Source organism: Scyliorhinus canicula, chromosome 9 (genome assembly GCF_902713615.1).
Source record: "Scyliorhinus canicula chromosome 9, sScyCan1.1, whole genome shotgun sequence".
Classification (NCBI taxonomy): Eukaryota; Metazoa; Chordata; class Chondrichthyes; order Carcharhiniformes; family Scyliorhinidae; genus Scyliorhinus; species Scyliorhinus canicula.
Window position 1 is genome coordinate 74,778,801 of NC_052154.1, and position 19,702 is coordinate 74,798,502.

General features: G+C 46.7%; 1 protein-coding gene across 8 annotated transcripts in view; it reads right to left on the reverse strand.

Moving 5' to 3' along the window:
• Positions 1–19,702, reverse strand: part of fbxl8 (F-box and leucine-rich repeat protein 8) — a 49,522-nt gene that overhangs the window by 16,151 nt on the left and 13,669 nt on the right. For 4 of the 8 annotated variants that reach the window (XM_038806926.1, XM_038806929.1, XM_038806925.1 and 1 more), the window contains one exon: positions 4,848–5,060. In XM_038806926.1, the coding sequence (XP_038662854.1) occupies positions 4,848–4,984 (137 nt within the window). In that variant the 5' untranslated portion in view covers positions 4,985–5,060. Of the gene's footprint in view, positions 1–1,221; positions 1,452–4,847; positions 5,061–15,753; positions 16,747–19,525; positions 19,548–19,702 lie in introns of those variants that run through there. The other 4 variants (XM_038806927.1, XM_038806924.1, XM_038806931.1 and 1 more) reach the window with 3 other exon arrangements.

Genomic DNA, 19,702 nt, shown 5'->3' on the forward strand with positions numbered 1-19,702 from the left:
AACTCCATCCTACTACCTTGAACAGCATCTCCCTCAGTTTCCTCTCCTGCTCCCTTGCCTGGATCACAAAAACCTCACTCTTGCCCATATTCAGTTTGTAACCTGAGAACCGACCAAATTCCTCCACTATCCCCATAATTCCTGCAATGACCCCCAATGGGTCTGTTATATAAAAGGAGCAAATCGTCCACATAGAGCGAGGCCCTATGTTCCACTCTCCCCCCTCACTATCCCCAGCCAAATGTTCGGTGCTCTCAGCGCCATTGCCAAAGGCTCTATGGCCAGGACAAACAGTAGTGGGGAGAGTGGACACACATGCCTTGTTCCCCTGCACAGACTAAAATACTCTGATTGAACCCAGTTTGTCCTTACATTCACCACCGGTGCCTGATATAGCAATCGGACCCAATCCATAAATCACTGCCCAAACCCAAATCTTCCCAGGACGTCCCATAAATATTTCCACTCCACCCGATCAAAGGCCTTTTCTGCATCCATGGCCACCATCACCTCGACCTCACGCCCCTCCGCAGGCATCATTATTACATTTAGGAGCCGCCTAGTGTTGGACGTCAGGTGTCGTCCCTTCACAAATCTCGTCTGGTTCTCCCCTATTACCCCCGGCACACAATCCTCTATACATGTGGCCAAGATCTTTGCCAGCAATTTCGCATCCACATTTAGCAGGGAGATTGGCCTATACGACCTACAGCTCTCGGGATCTTTATCCCGCTTCAAAATAAGGGAAATCCATGCCTGCGATAACGTTGGAGAGAGCACTCCCAGCTCCTTTGACTCAATAAAAGCCTTTACCAGGAGCAGCCCCAACAGCCCGGAAACCATTTTATAAAACTCAACTGGGTGTCCGTCTGGTCCCGGGGCTTTACCGATAGACGGGCCCCCAACCCATCTATAGCCCCCCTAAGCCCAATTGGGGCTCCCAATTCCTCCACCAACCCCTCATCTATCCTCGGGAACTCCAGCCCCCCGAGAAATCACTTTGTACCCTCCTCCCTGTGTGGGGGTAACGATTTATACAATTCACTATAAAACTCCAGAAACACATCCGGATCCAGAACCACCTTCCCCCCCTGGATCCCTCACTTTCGCAATCTTTCGCCGCCTCCTGTTTCCTCAGCTAGTGTGCCAGCATCCTGCTGGCTTTTTCTCCATATTCATACACCGCCCCCTTTACCCTCCTCAACTGTCCCCCCGCCTTACCTGTGGACAGGAGCCCAAATTCCAGCTGCGGTCTCTGACGCTCCTTCAGAAGCCCGTCATCCGGAGACTCTTCGTACCTCCTGTCCACCGTAAAATTCTGCCGACCAATCTGTCCAACTCAGTCCGCTCAGCCTTCTCCCCAGGCTGGTTTAGCTCAGTGGGCTAGGCAGCTGGTTTGTGATGCAGAACAAGGCCAGCAGCGTGGGTTCAATTCCCGTATCAGCTGAGAATTCTGAATTCTCTCTCTGTGTACCCAAACAGGCGCTGGAATGTGGCGACCATGGGCTTTTCGCAGTAACTTCATTGCAGTGTTAATGTAAGTCTACTTGTGACAATAAAAAGATTATTATTATTATTACTCAACTTTCCTCACCCCCGGCAACTACGACATCTCCATTATTAAAAAATCGATCTGAGAGTAGACCTTGCGCACTGGCTTGAAAAGGAGAATTCCATCCCCCCAGGTGCAAAAATCACCATGGATCCGCTGCTCCCATCTCTTTTATAAATATCGCCAATATTCTCGCCGGAAAGTGGCAACTCGGGGCTTTTCACAGTAACTTCATTGCAGTGTTAATGTAAGCTCACTTGCGACAATAAAAGATTATATTATTTATTATGGACCCAAACTGAGATGAATTCCCCCCAATAACCGCCTTCAATGCCTCCCAAATCACCCCCGCCGAAACCTCACCGGTATCACTGATCTTTATATATCCCTGAATGGCCTCCCTCACCCGCTCACTCACCTCCTCCTCCGCTTACAGCCCCACTAGCAGGTGCTGGTTTAGCACAGGGCTAAATCGCTGGCTTTTAAAGCAGACCAAGGCAGCCCAGCAGCACGGTTCAATTCCCATACCAGCCTCCCCGAACAGGCGCCGGAATTTGGTGACTAGGGGTTTTTCACAGTAACTTCATTTGAAGCCTACTTGTGACAATAAGCAATTTTCATTTCATTTTATTTCACATCCAACCCCCATTGTGGGCGGAGCCTTCCCTTTGCTAACTTGCAAGTCCACCAGTGCAGGCCGTGGTCTGACCACTATTGCTGAATATTCAGCATCCACCACCTCAGCCAGCAACATCTTATCCATAACAAAAAAGTCCATCTGGGAATACACCTTATGCACATGGGAGTAGAACGAAAACTCCTTACTCCTCGGTCTCCCAAACCTCCACGGATCGACCTCCCCATGTGCTCCATGAACCACCGGAGCTCCTTTGCCATAGCTGATACCTTCCCAGACCTAGAACTCGACCGGTCCAATCTTGGGAGTCAGGATCGCATTGAAATGGCTCCACATAATCAGTCGATGTGAATCTAGATCTGGAATCTTCCCCAGTACCCGTCTAACAAACTCAACGTCATCCCAGTTCGGGGCATATATATTTACCAGTACCACGGCCATTCCCTCCAGCTTCCCACTAACCACAACATATCTACTACCCCCCCCCCCCGTTTCAAAGTCTAACCCCGGATGGAACACCTGTCCAACCCATCCCTTCCTGAACTTAATCTGATCACCCACAATAAGATGTGTCTCCTGCAACATGGCCATGTCCGCCTTCAGTTGCCTCAAGTGCGGGAACACACGGGCCCTTTTGACTGGCCCATTCAGTTCCCGAATGTTCCACGTGACCTGCTGGCTCGTGGAGTACCCCGCACCCCTCCCCTGCCGATCAATCATAACCTCTCCTAGGCCAGTCTGCGGCCCACGCCCCACACCTCCCCTGGCCCACCCTCGGGCAACTACCGTCTTCAACCCTCCTCCTCCTCCACTTTGAAAGTCCCCTCCCTGTCAGCAGTATAAGCCCTCACCCCGCACCCCCACATCTTCAGCTCAACATCCACTTTGCTTCTGTGAACTAGCCCACCCAGCTAGCCTGGCAGCCCCCACCCATGGCGCCTAGCATCCTACCCCCCACTAATTCCCCTCCCTCCCGCTCTTAGTGCAAACAGTCAAAACAAAGGCAAGAAGTAAAAACAAACAAACAATCCCTCCCAAGGTCCAAACACAGAGACCCACCTCTCATTCCTTAACAAAGCACTGTAAACCAGCCTAACCCCAAACAGAACCAAAAAACGTAAAAAACGAAAGAAACCCAAACAACAAAAACCCAAAGTTTTTCACAGTACAGTTCAGTTCTCCTCAAAGTTCAAGGTCCTCCTTCTCCTGCCAGTCCATTCTCCTTCATGAAGTCTGTTGCCTCCTCCGCCGAACCAAAGTACAGCTCCCGGCTCCCATAGGTCGCCCATAGGCAAGCCGGGTACAGGAAACCAAACTTAACACCCTTCTTGTACTGCGCCGACTTGACCTTATTAAAGCTCGCCCTCCTCATCGCGAGCCCTGCTCCCAGGTCTTGGTACACCCAAATCTCGACCCCTTCCCAAGTGCATCGCATCGTCTGCCTGGCCCACCTCATGATGCGTTTCTTGTCCAGGAACCGATGCAATCGTACCATCATCGCCCTCGGTGGCTCACCCCCCTGGGGTTTGCGCATAAGTGTCCTGTGGGCCCGATCCACCCCAACGGCACCTTCCCCAAGCAGCTTCTCCATATCTTCCCAACATACGCACCTGCATCTGATCCTTTGATTCCTCCGGCAGACCCACGATCTGGATGTTCTTCCTCTGAGAACGGTTCTCTAGGTCCTCCACTTTCTCCAGCAGTCGCTTCTGCTGGTGACACATTAGCCCAATCTCTGCTGCCATCAAGGTGTATGGTTCCTCATGCTCCCCAGTCCACTCCTCCAACCTCTGGATCACCAGTCCCTGGGTTGCCAGTCTCGTCTCCATGCGGCCAACCACTGCCTTGATCGCGTCCACTGCCCGGGCTAGGTCCTCTGAACTTTCCTACTGCTGTTGAGTGAACCCCTCATACTGGAAGCTCACCAACTTGTCCATCGACCACTGAGCCGGCAGGGCCAGATTCGGCCCATCCTCCACTTCTGCGTGCGTTCCTCACTCGCCTCAACCAACTGGTTCGCTTTTTTCTGGGCACTTCTGGGCCGCAGCTCCATAAACTAGGGGTCACCCTCTTCTGCTCTCACTTCTGCACATTTTTCCTACAAAATTCCTGCAACAAACCGGCGTAAAGGCCACAAAATGACCAACGTGAGCGGGAGCTGCCAATATGCGACCACTCACTCCATGGCCGCACTAAAAGTCCCGTGGAGGGAGATTCAATAGTAGCTTGTAAAGGTGAGTGGGGTATTTACTTGGGAAAACGAATGCAGGCCAATGGGGTAAAAGGGGAGCGGGACTAATTGAATAGACCTCTCCAAGAGTCGGCAACGGATAGGTTGGGCCGAATGGCTACCTCCTGTGCTGTATAATCCCATCTTTATATTTTGTATCTGTTGAAAGGAAAACACTACATATAACCAACTTGAACAAATGTGGAGTGGGACAAGGAGGTTCACTAACTACCAGCCCATAACATTCTTGCCTCAGCAAGGCTCCAAATAGAATGGGACATTCAAAACCAAAATAAAGGTTTTATTTGTTCAGTGATGCGCATGGTGCAAAACTCCACATTCGGTATTTACAGGGTAATCTGCAAAAAGACAGTATGAAATGCTTTTGACAAATTTGTGCAGAAAAATCCAGCAGAATGACGACTCACCTCACTACAGTGTAATACCACACAGCAGGAGAGACGACAGCGTCTGCCCATCTTCTGCAGACCTGTGCGGCCGAGTGCCTCTCACACACCGACAAGTAGGAAAATATCAAGGCCAGGACCTCCTCGGGGATTTCCATTCAATTGGGTTAGCTTTCCTGCTAGTTAGACATAAACTCAACTTCCTTGGAAGATGACAACTGTTCACAGGGGTACCTTGCAACAATAAAGACATTAATTACTGCAGGAATCATGGAATTCCCTAAAGTGCAGAAGGAGGCCATTCGGCCCATTGAATCTGCACCAACCCTCTGAAAGAGCACCCTACCTAGGCCCGCGCCACCACCCTATCCCCGTACCCCCACCTAAATGTTTTAGACTCCAAGGAGAAATTTAGCATGGCCAATCCACTTAACCTGCACATCTTTAGACTGAAAGCGGAAACCGGAACACACAGGGAGCATGTGGAAACTCCTCACAGACAGTTACCCAAGGCTGGAATTGAACCCGGGTCCCTGGTGTTGTGAGGCAGCAGTGCTAACCACTGTGCTGCCCTCACTGTTTCTGAACCATGTCTGAATCTTTCATCTTATAAGATCTGACTTTCCACAGAGTGAGAACTGTACAGTTGCACAAACTATTTCACCTACTCTAGAACACCCGGGGACAAGAATGAGCAGTTGGCGGGTTGTAATTCAGTTGACAAGCGTTCCTCATTTCTAGCTGACAGGAATTTACACGTTGTTATAAACTGTATGACTGTCAGCGTTTTTATGTTGTCCTGAACACTGTTCATTAATATTGTACCTCCCCATGAGTTTATCCACTGTCAAATCTGATCCTACATGAATGAAAGAAAGCAACAGGCTGACACAAATTTTCTGATCATGTGTCATATTTACACTCTGTTGACAATATTGGGAATGTTTGTTTCCAGGATGGAGCCTCACCCTCCATGGCGATTTAACGGAAACCACAGTTGTGGTCCCCATGCTTTAAAGTTAATCGACAGATAATTGCGAGGAATGAGCCCTAGACTTTCTGATACATGCGCCTGATGAACAAGGCTCCGTCCTGGGAACACACATTCAGGAAATTACACATTGGCTAATCTGTGTTCAATCTATTGCTGTGAAGATTGAGATTCTCGCTCACTGAACATCACCATGTGTTATCCCTCTGACTTAGCGTGGTTGGATTGTAATGTGGAGCCCTTGTTGTTGTAAAGTTTCTATACCATCCACGTATGGTTAAAGTTAATAGAGATACAAACAGCTCGAAATAGGCACCAACTGTGGAGAGAGAAACTGTTAATGCTTCAGGTTGATGACTTTGCATCAGAATTTAAGAACAGATTGTTTGTGACAGAATTAAACAGCTGAATGCTTCAATTAGATTCCAGACTATAGTTCACTACTGGGAAGATGTTGGAGTAAATACAAACCACATTACCCCACATGTAAATTTCAGGCTGATCTCCAGGTATCCGTTATTCTACGTGCAAGATTCTGGTGTGCAGGTAAAGTAAAAAGCTCACAATGGTCAGGGCGACTTCTGGTGTACAACGGGTAGGAGGGTGAACATTACAGTGGCCTGAGTTTTAAGGGTTCAGTGTTTTAAGCTGGGATAGTATGATCACATAGTTTGGTCACAGGAATGTTGCTGCAGTGCATTGTAGGTGTGTTTTATTCATTCATCCAATAACTGACATACTGTGGCCCAGAATTTGATGTAATAACACAACTAAAATGCAGAAACCTGGAAGTTGTCAGTGATATCTTGCCCCTGCAATGTCGCAGTCTTTGCCAATTGGATCACTACAGAAATCATTTGTTAAGAAACCATAGAAAGTTACAGCACACAGAACGAAGCCATTCAGCCCACCGTGTCTGTGCTAGCTGAAAAAAACAGCTGCCCATTCTAATCCCACCTTCCGGCACTTGGTCCGTAGCCTTGCAGGTTACAGCATTTCAAGTGTGGATCCAGGTACCTTTTAAATAAGTTGAGGGTTTCTGCCTCAACCACCAACTTAAGCTGTGAATTCCTGACACCCACCACCCTCTGGATGAAAACGTGTCCCCTCTGATCCTTTCAGCATTCACCTTAAATCTGTGCCCACTGGTAATTGACCTCCTCGCTGGGGCAAATAATTCTTTCCTGTCTATTCTCTCCAGCCCCTCATAATTTTGCACACCTCAATCTGATCACCTCTCAGCCTTCTCTGTTCTAAGGAAAACAATCCTCGTCTACTCAATCCTTCCTCATTATTGCCAGGGCTGAAAAATTGCAGTTAAGTGTGAGCTTAGACTAATCACCCACTAGTCTTCCAATAAAAACCAATAAAAAACTTAAACCTTGTTCAATAAGGTGTAACTAGGATTTTAATGGCAAATCTTTCTGTACAAAGATATGAATATAATTTGTATTTTTTTTAAAACGTCCAGCTTTGTCATCTATGAGAATTATTCGATTTGATTGGTCAATGGATGCTCTTTAGAAGACACCAAATTCAAACTGGCAGTGAAAAAGCTCTGGAGCCCGCTAAAACCTTGAGAGTAGCTCTTCTCGAGCTCAACAATTAACACCATCCCATTGCTGCTGACTTCAAAATCTGGGGCAATATATTTGCTAATTTTAAGAAACAATTGGGTATTTACTCCAGTTCTCAATACTGCCCACTGTAATACTTCAGCTGTCAATCATACCAACTTCCAGGTCTGACACATGTCGACTGCCACTTAGAAAACATAGAAAATAGGAGCTGGAGGATGGCATTTGGCCCTTCGAGCCTGCTCCGCCAAGTCCACATAATTCAAAAGAATCTCTTTCTCTCTCTTTTCGGAGCTTTCATCTCTCTTTTGCTTCTCCTGAAAATCTTTTCTTTCCAGCTTTAATATTTGTCTCGGGGTGGGAATTCATGACTGAGCTCTACATCTAACTGCTCTGCTGGTAAAGTGAGATCCAAATGTTCCACCAGCATCTGGATCAAGTGAACCACCTTTATAAGTGCTGGCACTTTTTCCTTACCCCTCAATTTGATGAGATCCAATTCTCTATTAATAACCCCCAGCAAACTCAAGACAGGATGAACTAAAAGGGTTAGTTTATTTTCCACACACTCAAAACTCTGATGTGTGTATGTGTGTTGTGTGTGGGGGGGGTGGGGGGGGAGGGGGGGGGTGGAGATAAGGGAAAGAAATAGGCACAGGGCAAAGATCAGAGAGAAGATAAAATTTAAAGTTGCACATGAGTCCAGAATCAAAGTCCAAGCCTTATAGACAGACACTGGCACAGAAGTTCAGATGCTCCAGTAAAATCAGTGTAGATTGGGACCATACAATTTAAACCTGGACAGGGCTCTGGTTCTGCTGCTGCCTGATTGATGAAAGATGTAAGTCTGAGCATTTCATGTTCTATTATTACAGGTTCTAGCAGCTTGGGGGGGGAAGGTTGTCATTTGACATGACTCCCGTTTATCCATCTTGATTTGAACAAAAGTTGCAGATTCCTTTAACTGGATTCTGGAACTGGTTAATGTTTCAACCATTAATAAGTTCAACAGGGGTTTCAGGATCATTCGCTTTGCAGACTGATCACCTCTGTTGGCCAGGGCATGGCTTTAGAAATGTCAATGGCCTTTGTATAATTCCTTGGGATTTGATCTCTGCAGTCACAGGGGGCATTTGCGCTTATTTCGTGAAAACAAGGCTGTAGCTGTTCGGAATGCTCGGAAGTTCCCTATGTTTGAGTTATAGTTAGTCATGGATTCAGCCATTTGAAGTCTTTGTCCAGTTTTAAAAAAAAATTATAAATTAGTAAGAAATTAATATGCATTTCATAAAAATTAAGAGCGCGGTCTTGGCTCCAGGATATTTGAGCTTCTTGTAGATGTACTGGTTTAGTGCTCACTCCCTGTTCTGAAGAGCACATATATCGTAGCTGTGCAACTATAGAAACTAGATCTTTCTACTTTGGTTAATTTTACTGTTTCACCTTTCATCATCACAAATAGATATGCATGTGCATGTGTCTTATGTCCACTAGAGGTCAGTAAATCGCCTCTCCAACTATCCAAAGCTAACTGGATTTCAATATGGTTTCCAGACTTTCTGGTGTCTCAGACAGTGATTTAGTTAATTAATTTGCCTTGAATATCAGACCATCCTTGTGCACACAGTTTCTCTGCAATATTTCAATAGCCAGGTGCCACTTCTCATTGTGCAAGCCAGAGTTTTGCTTACTATCACTTCTAACATTTTCAGATCTTGCAGAGTCTCAGTCGCTCCATTCATAGAGCCCCGATAGTGCAGGAGGAGGCCATTTGGTCTATCAAGTCTGCACCAACCCTCCGAAAGAGCACCCCAACCCAGGCCCACTCCCCTGCCTCATCTCTGAACCTCACCTAACCTTTGGACACTAAGGACAATTTAGCACGGCCAATCCATCTAACCTGCACATCTTTGGATGGTGGGAGGAAGCTGGAGCACCCGGAGGAAACCCACGCAGACACGGAGAGAGTTTACAAACTCCACACAGTCACCCCAGGTCGGAATTGAACTCGGGTCCCTGGTGATGTGAGGCAGCAGTGTTAACCACTGTGCCACCGTTTATTGGGTAGGGGTAAGTAATTCAGCATCCTGATGTTTACTTACATGTTTCTAAACTTAAGTCTAGTTACACAATCCCATCATCATCTCCGTTTCTGGCAATGTGGGTCTCTCGGACTTGTCAGCAAAGAACATTTCCTTGCCTCTCTCACAGGCAGTTTTGGAGCTTTGCACATTATTATCCACAGTCATTTGGGCTCTTTCACCAAACTTGGTTTCAAGTGGTTTGTGATCACTCTTCAAAGAAGTACCATTTTAATTTTTCCAAACCAGGAACAGAAGCAACAGGTGTGACTGTTATATTTTTCTGTTTCTTTTGGACATGGGGAGAGGACAGCATAGGGAATAGGTGAGCTCAACTGGCTGGAATGCTACATTGTGGTGCAGAAACAATGTCAATGGTGCAGGTTCAATCCCCAAACTGGCTGTGGTGGTTCATGGAGGCCTGGCTCCTTTTCTGGCCCCATGTATGATGAAGAGTGGTGCCCCTCAAGCTATATAACCACTTGTTTCTCTCGAACGGACAATTTGGCATGGCCAATCTACCTACCTTGCACATTTTTGGGTTGTGGGGGTTGTCAGGTTCTGTAGACTTGCCAAAGTGAATGATAATCTACAGAACAGGAGGATTTCCAGTGGTGGCCATGGTGTGAGTGGTCGCACACCGGGCAGCTCCTGCTTGAAGGTGTAGAAAAGAGCTAGTTTTACCTGAAATTGGGTGTAACTTTGACAAAAAATGTAGCTGAAGATTGGAGAAGTTCCCCCCAGGAGTGGTATGTCTGCTGGTTACCAAACCCGGCAGAAGATGAAAGACCGGGCCAAGGAGTTGTAAGAGACCTGTGGCGCAGCAGCCAGTGGAAGGATGGCTGAGGGTGAAGGGTCAGTGCAAGTAGCAAAGCCCCAGATGGAACAGTTGATGGCAATCATCAAGGAAGAGTTCCACCAGCAGAGGGTGGGGATGCAGGAGGATCGCTCGAAGGCCATCGAAGGGGCTGTGGCACTCCTGAAGGGATCGATGGAGAGCGTGGAGAAATGTTTTGAGGCATAGGGTCGCAGATCTGAGAGATTGAGAGGGTGATGTCGGACCACAGCACTGGAGGTGGGGCTCTTCGGAGACCTTTGCAAGACATTGACAGCAAAGGTGGTGGGGCAGGAAAATAGATTGAGAAGGCAGGATCTGCAGATAGTGGGCCTGCCTGAAGGAGTGGAAGGTGCAAGTGCCATAAGGTACTTTTCGAGGATGCTGGCGGGGCTGGTGGTGAACAGGGTGTTGGACAAGGCCCCTGAAGTGGAGAGAGCGCACATGTCTCCGAGGTAGAAGCCTCGAGAAGAGCCGGGAGCCACCGCGGACGGTGATCGTGGAGAATGAGAAGATTCTGCAGTGGGCCAGAGAGAAGCGCAACTGTGAATGGGAGGGGAACAAGATCCGAATATACCACGGCATTGGAGCTGAGTTGGCAAAACGGCGTGCAGGGTTCAACAAAGCCAAAGCGGTGCTATATCAACGGCAGATCAGGTATGGGCGCTCTACCTGGTGAAGATTTGGGTGACGTATGAAGGCCGGGAATACTATTTTGAGACCCCAGGAGCGGCCAATGACTTTATCAAGGAGCATAAACTGGGGGAAAACTGAACTGAACAATTCTGGGAGACTGAGGTGCTGGCACTTTGAAGTAATTGGGAATATGGGTAGAGTGGGGATTGGAGGGTGTGGGTGGGGCTTTCTTTTCCATTGATGTGAAGTTTTCTTCCCGTTTTTTTAAACTGTTGGATTGACAAAGGATAGGAGGGTGAAAAGTTTGTATGGGGATGGCTGTCCCCATCCCCTCCCCTGCTGCCTGGGTTTTCTTTCCCCATTTTTGGGAAGTGACCTGTGGTTCGTGATGAGTCTTTGTTTGGGTGGGGGAGGATGAGGTCAGCGGGGAGCCTTCTTCACAGAACAGAGAGGTGAGGGTGGGGGAGGGGTGCTGGGTCAGTGGGAGAAGCCTTTGGGCAGGAGTTGCAGGTAATGCTGGTGAATGGAACTGAGGTCGGGGAGAAGGCCGAGAGAGGTGGGTGGGGTGGGTGATGCGACGCAACGAGGCAAGGTTGGAGAAAAAACATGGTCAGGGCAGAGAAAGGAGTCATCTTGGATGGGCCAGGTATAGGGTGAAATTAACAGGGGACTGCTGAAAGGGGCGGATGGGGGACGGCAGAGGGAAATGGAGGCGTAAGCCCCCGCTAAGGCTGATAACGTGGAACGTGTGAGGGCTCAATGGACCGCTCAAAAGATCTCGGGTCTTTGTGCACCTTAGAAGTTTGAAAGTGGAGGTGGTCATTCTGCCGGACACGCACCTCCGCGTGAAGGACCAGGTTAGGCTAAGGAAGGGGTGGGTAAAGTTTTTCACACGGGGTTTCATTCAAAGTCACGGGAGTGGCAATTTTGATGAGTAAGAACGGGGTTTGTGAGCGTGAAGGAAGTGAGGGACCGGGTGGGAGATATGTGATTGTGAGTGGGGTATTAGTGGTGTTGGTGAATGTGTGCGCACCGAATTGGGATGATGTAGGTTTTAGGAGGGTTGTTGGCAGCAATCCCAGAATTGGCTACGCACCTGTTGATTATGGGAGGAGATTTTAATTGTGCCCGCAAGCTGAGGGTAGATACATCGAGCCCCAGGTGAATGGGTAGGATACGAATGGCAAAGGAGCTGGGTAGTTTATCGAAAAGATGGGTATGGTGGACCCGTGGCACATCACAAAGGGAGTATCCCTTTATTCCGCGTGTATACAGGGTACATTCCAGAATTGAACTTTTTGGGTGAGACGGAAGATTTTGATCTGGGTGGAGGGGGCAGAGTATGCAGGGTAGTAATCTCGGACCATTCGCCCCATTGGCTGGAGATTCGGCTTAGATCGGGATGGGAGCAGAGGCTCGATTCGGGGTTGTTGGCAGATACAGGGTTTTGCGATAAAGTGTGGGCTGTGATTAAAGATTGTGTAGAATTGAACCAAAATGGGGAGGTGCGGCGGTCACTTTTTGGGAAGCACTAAAAGCGGTGGTCTGAGGGGGGGGATTATCTCATTCAAGGCGCATGCGGATAGGAAAAGAAGGGAGGAATATGAACGGCGAATGAATGAGATAGTGGAGGTAGATAGGGATATTCGAGAATGACTACCATGGAGGGATTGGCCAGGAGTAAAAATTACAGGGATAATTTGATATTCTGAAAACGGGGAGGGCGGTAGGACAGCTGCGTAGGGCAAGAGGGGTGAAGTATGAATACGGAGAGAAGGCGAGTCGAATGTTAGCGCATCACTTGCGGAGGCAGGCTGGGTCCAGGGAAATATTGAATATACGGATTGGGGCAGGGGATGTGATGTCGGAGGCGGGAAAGATAAACGAGGTATTTAGGGATAAATATTTTTTTTTAAATATATATTTTTATTCTCTTCCTTTTCACATTTTCTTCCAAATTTACCCTGCTCCAGCCCACACTTCGCTTCCAGTTCCTTCAATGCTGCAAACTGACCCCCAAGAAACAAATCTTTTAGTGTCCTAATTCCTTTCTCCTCCCATCTCCGAAAATTTCCAACCCACTGACCTGGCTCAAATCTATGGTTCCCCTGAATCGGCATTTCCCTTGACCCTGGCCCCAACCCGAAGTGCTGTTGAAACTGCCTCCAAATTCTCAACAAAGCTATTACTACCGGACTCCCCGAGTATCTCCCCGGGGCCATCGGGAGCGGCGCTGTCGCCAGCACCTTCAATCCCGACCCCCTTCCCAAACTCTCCTCCATTCTGACACATTGGGTGTCAACCCCTCTGACCCAGCTCCGTACCTTCTACAAATTCGCTGCCCAGTAATAATACATCAGGTTCGGAAGACCCAAACCCCCTGCCTGCCTTCCTCTCTGCAGTAGCACCTTTTTAATTCTGGCCACCTTCCCTCCCCATATGAACGAGGTAATCATCCCTTCAATCTCTCTAAAAAAATGCCTTTGGCAGGAAAATCGGCAGGCATTGAAAAATAAACAGGAATCGCGGCAGCACATTCATTTTAACTCCCTGTACCCGACCCGCCAATGACAGAGGGAGACCATCCCACCTTGCCAGATCAGCTTTCACCCTCCCCACCAAACTAGAAATGTTGTACCTATGGAGGACCCCCCAATCTCAAGCAACCTGCCCCCCCAGGTATCTAAAGTGAGTCCCTGCCTTACGGAATGGCAGCCCACCCACCCCTGCCCGAGACACCACAAAATATTCACTCTTATAAGGAGCTGTACAGGGCGGACCTGGGGGTGGGGAGGGTGAGGTGAAGAGGGGGACATGAGACGGTTCTTAGACAAACTGGAGTTCCCACAATTGGAGGAAAAGAGAAGAGGCAGGCGCTAGAGGAGCCTCTGGGGCTGAAGGAGATATTGGACAGTATAAAGGGTATGAAGTCAGGGAAAGCCCCAGGGCCCGATGGCTACCCAGCGGAATTTGCTAAGGAATTACCACATCTCCTGGGGACATTTAATGAGGTGTTGGAGAAGGGGGAGCTGCTGGAGAAGATGTCGCAGGCAACGATCACGTTGATACCGAAAAAGGGGAAGGACCCATTGGAATGTTGGTCGTATAGGCCCATATCGCTGTTAAATACGATGTGAAAGTTGGCGGCAGGAAGGATGGAAGGTTATGTCCTGGGATGGTTGCGGATGACAAACAGGCTTCGTAAATGGCAGGCAGCTTTCTGTTAAATGTAACCCCATTGGGAGCTCAGGTACTGGAGATAGTGGTGCCCATGGATGCGGAGTAGGCATTCAACCGGGTGGAATGGCGGTACCTGTTTGAGGTCCTGGGAAGGTTTGGGCCGAAGTCTGTGTCACCGAGAGCGACTGTGCGGAGCAATGACATGGGTTCACTACACAGGGGAGCAAGGCAGGGCCCGCTGTCATTACTGCTGTTTGTGTTGGCTATAGAGCCTCTGGCAATGGCTCTTAGGGGGTCAATAGAGCGACAAGGGATTATGAGGGGACGAAACGAGCATCGGGTGTTGTTCGATGCTGATGACCTACTTTTGTATGTTTTGGACCCGTTGAAGAGCATGGAGAGGATCATAGGCCTGTTGGGGAAGTTTGGGGCTTCCTGGGATATAAGTTAAATGTAGAGAAAAGTGAAGTCTTCCCTGTGAATGAGTTGGGTCAATGAGCCAATTTAGGGGGAATGCCATTTAAGGTGGCTAGAGACAGGTTTAGATACCTGGGGATTCAGTAGTGAGGGAATGGGTGACACTTTACAAATGGAATTTAACAAAACTGGTGGAGGCGGCCAGTGAGATTCCCAAGAGGTGGGACACATTGCACTTGACTTTAGCACCAAGCAGATACTCAGGGAGCCCGTTGGTGCAGTCCACGGTGAAGATCTGGAACCAGCTGAGGAGGCACTTTAAGATAGAGGGGATGTAGGTTTTAACACCATTGTGTGAAAACCATGGTTTCTTGTCGGATTGGGGGCGGGGGGAGGGGGGGGGGGGCAGCGGCGGCGATAGATGGCACGTAAAGGAAATGGAGAGATGTGGGGCTGGTTAAGATTAGGTATTTGTATCTGGAAGAAGGGTTTGCCAGTATAGAGGAACTGAAGGAGAGGGTAGAGCTCCTGAGACGGAGTGAGTTTAAGTACCTGCAGCGCGGACGGTTTGGAAAGAGTTCCCTAGGTTGCCGAGGTACACCTTGCTGGAGCGACTGCTGCTTCCAGATGTGGAAGGGAAGGGCAGGATCGGAGACATATACAGATGACTGAGAGAACAGGGAGGCGAGTGGGTGGTGAAGATCAAGGAGAAGTGGGAAGGGAAGATAAACTGAGGAGTATGGAGTGAGGCGCTATGAAGGGTAAATGCGACATCCTCTTGCGCAAGGATGAGCTGATGCAGTTCAAGGTCTTACACAGGGTACATATGACACAGGAAAGAATGAGTGGGGTCTTTCAGGGGGTGGCAAACGAGTGTGAGAAGTGTGGGCGAGAACCAGCGAATCGCGCACATAAGTTCTGGGGCTGGGAAAAGTTGGAGAGATTCTGGGCGGGAGTGTTTGTGGCGCTAGCAAGGATAGTGGGGGAGGAGGTTGGGTCGGACCCTTTGGTGGCGATATTTGGGATAGCGGAGAAGCCGGAGCTGATGGAGGGGAGGAAGGCCAATGGGGAAGGGCGAAAAAGGGGGAAAAATGTGTACTAATGGCATAGTTATGTTGGGAAGTTTGTTTCCCCAACTGTTCATGTGTTGTAACTTTTCATATATGTTTGGAATAAAATACATTTAACAAAAAAGATAATCTACAGAACATGTAGTTTAAAATAATTTATTATAGAACATATTGCGTGGTAAGATAACTAGGATAAATTAACAAACTAACACTAAACAACTCTCGTGGAACTACGGCAAATATGTCTATCTCCTTAGCATGACCAACTCCCAACTCTCAGACCATATGGTGATGTGATGGGTTGACAATGCCACCTAGTGGTCAGAGGTCGTGCATAACATGACATATTACATTATGCATATCACAGGGGTGAGACCCACGCAGACACGGGGAGAATGTGCAAACTCCACACGGACAGTGACCCGGGGCTAGGATTGAAGCCGGGTCCTCGGCACAGTGAGGAAGCAGTGTTAACCACGGCCCATCGTGCCGCCCTGCCTTATTACACAACTTTGATGTTGCTGTAGTTCTTTTCTCCATGTGTCACGTTGCCAAATGTATTTTTCATAATACCACTGCTGGATTTTTTTAAACCTCATCTGGGCACTTCTCCTGGGATTGTCCTCTGTATTGTCAAGTTTTATTTCAATTGTTCACCGAGTGACGGGCTTACATCTGGGCACGTCTGGGCCAGCTTGACGTACAATCACTCCAAGGACTTTTTGGATCCTTCATTTGCAGTATCTGGTTAGAGTCCATCCTCAGAGTTGAAGGCCCACATACTTCACTTCCTTTAATCTCATGTTATCCTGGTTCGCTCTGATACTGTTTTATTAGCAGTGCTTCATTAGATCCTCCAGTTGCTGTGGTCCCATTCATCTGTAACTGGTCTAAAATGCCATTCTTTAGAACAGTAAGCCCCTCGGACTTTCTATTTGAAATTCCTCATGTTTTTTGACATTTCTACGGCTTTCCTGAAAATCATAGTGAGCTGCAGAGATTCCACAGCAATGTATCGTCCTCACAATCTTGAAATGATAGACAGCAGATTCTTCAGCTCATGTTAAGTTTAATGCTTACAGGGTTCACAGAAGTGAACTGTTTCACTTTTGCTGGTTCAGCTAGAACATCACCTATGGTTGAAAGTGAGTAGCAATTATTTTTGAGGACACTGCTAAGCGGCTTTCGATTGATGCAGAGTGACCTTTCCTTTCACACAGGTATCGCACTAGAAACCACACCAGTACTGATATAATGACTTACTGAAGCTATTTTACAAGGGATTACAACTCTCTTTAGTGACCTCAAGGCATTTTCATTCCCAAACCACATAGTACTTAAATAACTGTGCCGTTCAGTACACCTTCCATGAAAAAGGCACAAATGAAACTGGACACAGGTAATGATGAGGTAATTGATTCTGGGAAATCAGTGGATCTACCTAGCTCAGATACTGTATTCCCTTAACAAAATCTGATGTTTCTTATCAGAGTTAGAAAAGTATTAATGGCATCAGGGAATGAGAATCAGCAAGGGGCAAAAAAAAACTAATTATTAAAGATACAGACAATTTGCTCAAAAGTTACCAGTCCTGCCAAAAAATGCAGATATAGTTGATGAACAGTACAAGAGGCTATTAGAAGAGATTAATGAGAAGTATGAAATCTATACATTCAGAAAAAGTATCAGAATATATTGACACCTTCTATGCTAAGTCTTCTATTAGCACTTGATTTAAGCGTGGGATTGACATGCATCTATCTAAAGGTATAGGACAAAGACAGAAATATTGTCATTCTAGACTTTATTAAACTGCTGACTAGATTTAGTCTTTTTACAATACTTGGCAAGGACAAACATGATCAACAAGATCATGGAGTAATGGATAGGGACTAAACTTGAGCCACCAGCTAATTTTCTTTAACTGATAATCAAGGGGAATTTGCCAATGATGTATTCAAAGGCATTGGTGAACACATAAAATGATGGTCCTGAACACTGCAGTTGAAAGTCCTTTCATCAATGGACTTTGTGAAAGGAATCATGCAATTATCGATGATGATACATCAAATATTAGCCGGTCATCGCACCAAATTCATTTTTTTTCCAATTAAGGGGCAATTTAGTGTGGCCAATCCCCCTACCCTGCAATCAGACTGTGAGTTCAAATAATTCACTCCAGATAGTTGGAAGTTCTTATCAATTTGTCCATGTACAATATCCCAATTGCCTTCAGTTCTATGTAATAGTCCTCTTGCTCCAGAAGGTAATAGCAATTGTCCCTTTCTTTGGCACAATTGAATGCTTTGCATGCAGGTAGATAGGCTTTCATCAGGGCCGAGGTCCCTGAGAAATCGGAGAGCACAGAGACGTTGGTTAAAACCATCGGAAACAGACTGCAATTCAGGACATTTAGTACCTTGTAAAAGAAGATCACAGGGAATATGATGTGATGATAAGACAGCACTCATTGACCATGGAAAACTGTAGAGGTTCATTCCTCATAATTATCAGAATTAATTCCAAAATCTTGGGACTCTGAGACAAGACAACTTGTACCTCCAGAGCTTGAGTTATATGACAAGGGTTCTGAGGAACAGAATGCAGTAGACCAAGAGCTGGATAGTGATAATGAGAGGGATCTTGACACACGTGACAGAATCATATGCAAAGGTCAATGACCCAGAGTGGGTACTCGAATGACATACATTATAGAGAGTTTGAATATATGGGAGGGATGTGACGATTGTGGAAGATGAAATAAAAGCAACTGATAGGTTTCTGTATTAGTTGCTTGAAAGAATGGAGAGTAGGAAAACACAATGCATGTACTGATAGCCTGTCCAGAAATGACTCTGGTGTAAGAAAAAGATGACCTACTGGAGAAGACTCACCAATAGTGCAAGACGGATTTCTCATAGTAAGAGTTCCCAAAGACTTGAAATTGGAAGTAAGGGCGATAGCTCGACTAGACTAGATGATGAAATAAAGGCCACAGAGCAGTCTCGGAACTGAACTATAAACAAACCTTCTCATGACAATATGCACTGGGGAGAAAAAAGTCTTGAGGATGGGACTTGTAAGGTTAAAGCGTGGCTAGTCGCTAGGGGCTTTTAAGAGCAACTCGGTGATACAGATGCTGGAGTGGACTCTGCCGGAGCTGGAACAGTTCTCTTAAATCTTCTTGGCTCTTTTAACCATATATTCATGGGAGTGTAGATCGATCAATATAAAAGTTCCAATTCTGCAGGCTGATATTTTTCAGAGAGCTGTGTGACTGAAACCATCCATAGACAGCATATGCAGAAGGAAAACTGTGGAGACTAAACAAGTGCATAGATAACTTGAATGATGCTACGGTATATTTTGGCAAGATCAGTTTTGCTGAATATAGATTGTCTTCAGCTAGAAATAGACCCTACAGTGTTTTATTGGCACCATAAAGGAAGTAAAGCCCATACCATTTCAGGCATCTTCATGATGCAGGCTGATTTCTGATGAGGTGGTCCTGCGGAATCTGAGACGCAGCTTATTAATAAGATCAGAGCAGAATTTAAATTGGCTGTCAAGTTTGTGGGACTTTCAAATATATTGGTTTAGATATTAAGTAAAGTAGGTCTGGAATACTGTAATTGAACTATTAAAGTACTAGCTGTGTTCTTTAAAATCGTGACTATAAATGAAACAACTTTAAATTAACCAGAGGCTCCCATAGGATTCAATGTATAACCTGGAGCTAGGTTATTTTGGACATTTCTCACCTGGACATTTCTCACCTGGAAAAAAAATCATAAGTTTGAAATACCATCCCGTACATGCACAGCACTCTATGTTCCTAAAAGAAATCACTTATAAAACAAATCACTAAATATAAACAAATTACTGTATAAATTCAAATTTGAAAAAATTCACCAGTCTTTCTTTCTTCTTAGACCAGGGGTGGGCAAACTACGGCCCGCGGGCCGCATGCGGCCCGCCAAAGGTATTTCTGCGGCCCACCAAGTCATTAAAAAAAAAAAAAAAAAAAAATTTTTTTTTTAAATTTTTTTTTTTTTTTTTTTAATTTTTTTTTAAAGGTTAATGGGTGGG